Here is a 2,459-nt window from a genome sequence, read left to right on the forward strand (position 1 = left end):
AATGTTCATTTTTGCATGAATTACTCCTTTAAATGAATAACTCACCTAAAAATATTTCTGTGTTACACAAAAGCAGAAATTTTGAAGATCTGATGTTTATGCATCTGTATGCGGTTAATGCATAATATCTGAACGCAAATGCGAATATGATACTTTTATGTTGCTTTAATAATAAAACCACAATGTTTCTTTATGCATTGCACTGAAAGATAGCAACACAAGGATTTTTAACGACATGAGGGTGAGTGAATAATGAAAAACATATCAGTTGCATGTAAGAAACGTGGTGTCAATCACTATAGCTTTCCTTTCCGTAATAAATATTAAATACTAGGCCTACAAATAAAATAGCAATAATAACAATAACCGAACAATACATGAGTTTCTTTGGCTGATACAGTCATGAATGTAAACGGTGGGTTTCTCATTGCATGCGGTCCGTCTGCAGCTGCTGCGGTTGATACTGAGCGAATGCGGCCGCCGCGGATCCAGGTGACGCCAGAGGCTGCTGGACATAACCGTATCCGGTCGCAGCGGCCGGCGAGGCAGCGTACGGATACGGATCGCTGTACTGTGCGTACGCAGCAGCGGTGTAGTCCAGGTACGGAGACGCCGCGGCCGAGGGGTCGTGAGGGATCACCACGCTGGGCTGCACAAACGCCTGCGGATACACATAGTGAGCGGGAATCCTGAGGAACACAGAGATCACGAGATTCAAACAGAGAAACAGCGCAGTGCACTGCAGGGTTAGTAACCCTAACTAATCCTCACTCACATCCATAGGAGTGCCACAATAGAGCATGCTGGGAAGAGTCAATCAGAAGGTTCACAACTGCATTGCTGTTTTGAACAGGTTGTATTATTGAGTCACTGCAGATTCTAAAAAAAAAAAAAAAAAAATTGCTACAGGTGCTACTTATGACTGCTTTTGTGCTCCAGGGTCACATATTATTATAATATATTATAATATTATTAATATAATATACATATTACATTTTATTAATTATTTATTAATTAATTTAAGATGGTGTATCCACAGATTTCTATTTTATATTGATAATTTTAAAAAATATTTTGTTTTTTTAATTGAACTGAAACTTGAATTGAAATTAATTTGACTGAATATGCGAAGGTCGCAAATCTGTCTTGTAAACTTTTTACCTGTTTTCTTTTTTATGTAAATTTTATTGTATAAACCTTTTTTTTAATTCAACTGAAACTTGTATCGAATGTAATTGAATATATAAAGGTCTCAGTTAATCTGTCTTGTAAACTTTTTACCTGTTTTCATTTATTTTTTATTTAGATTTTATTGTTGAACTCTTTTAGGTTTTTTACTGTTATTTTCCTTTATTGTCCAGTGGAAATTTGTCTTTGGCTTCACAACACATTATAACAAGACCAATACACTTAAAGCACTTAACACAACAACTCTTAAAAAAATAGTTTTGTTTGAAATCTAAAAATTGTTTTAATTGAATTGAAACCTGAATTTAATTTAAATCAATTGAATTTAATATTGAATAGATTTTTTTATGAATTAAAAGTAAATAATTCTGGTTTGTTAAGGAGAAAACAGTGATAATTACATTTATACTTCAGCTAAGATATGAAATTTGAAGAAAACATAAAAATCAAGGTAAATATTACTTGAGAACAGAATATTTTAAACATGTCTAATCCATCGCATATTGTTTGCATAAGTAAAATTTAGCAAAAAGTGTTAAAATATTATTTAACTGTGTGGATTTAAGATAAATTTGCCTAAGTACGAGAAAATAGTTATTCCAAAATGTCCATTTCCAGCACAGAAGGGATGATTTAAGACACAGTATGTCCACTGTTAGACATCGTTAGACAAATGAAATTAACTAGAGTGAGTGAGTGTGCACTCACTGTGAACTGTTTAAGAGAATTTATGTTATCATGAACAAAGTGCCCATAGTTTTAGATTTCTGAATGATTCACGCAGACATTCATTCTGCTCATAATTCACGAATGAAGCCTAATTGGTGAATCACAGCTCACTAAATCAACGTCATCAGTCATTAATAGTGCTGTCGCTAACGAGAGCCCATCTTTAGCCTTTGAACTGATTCTTAACGAGGATTCAGATGAATGCTTTTGCATTATTGATATCATGGCAAACCTATTTCATTTGCAAACTCAGCATTCAATTATGAGTTCACGTCATATTATTGTCTAACCCCACACTCAAATAAAACAAAAGGCAATGAACATCAAAGCAGATCGATCAATATCACAGCAGAAAAAAAAACCTTCCAAAAAAAACACAAAAAAAAACAGAGCAGAGCTTTGACAGCAATTCTGCAATCAAAAACACCAAGCAATACACACACACACACACACACACACACTCACACACACACACACACTCACACACACACACACACACACACACACACACACACGCACACACACACACACACACACACACA

The 2,459-nt window shown here is 34.6% G+C and overlaps 1 protein-coding gene across 2 annotated transcripts in view; it reads right to left on the reverse strand.

Moving 5' to 3' along the window:
- Window positions 1-6: 6 nt before the first annotated feature.
- The window catches only part of LOC107707117 (RNA-binding protein 24-A), a 10,948-nt gene continuing 8,495 nt past the window's right edge, over window positions 7-2,459 (reverse strand). For both annotated transcript variants that reach the window (XM_016511021.1, XM_016511019.1), the window contains one exon: window positions 7-689. In XM_016511021.1, coding sequence (XP_016366507.1) covers window positions 425-689 — 265 coding nt within the window. In that variant the 3' untranslated portion in view covers window positions 7-424. The remainder of the gene's footprint in view (window positions 690-2,459) is intronic.

The sequence above is a fragment of the Sinocyclocheilus rhinocerous genome, unplaced genomic scaffold (assembly GCF_001515625.1).
Source record: "Sinocyclocheilus rhinocerous isolate Xijiao unplaced genomic scaffold, SAMN03320098_v1.1 scaffold4310, whole genome shotgun sequence".
NCBI classification, from domain to species: Eukaryota; Metazoa; Chordata; class Actinopteri; order Cypriniformes; family Cyprinidae; genus Sinocyclocheilus; species Sinocyclocheilus rhinocerous.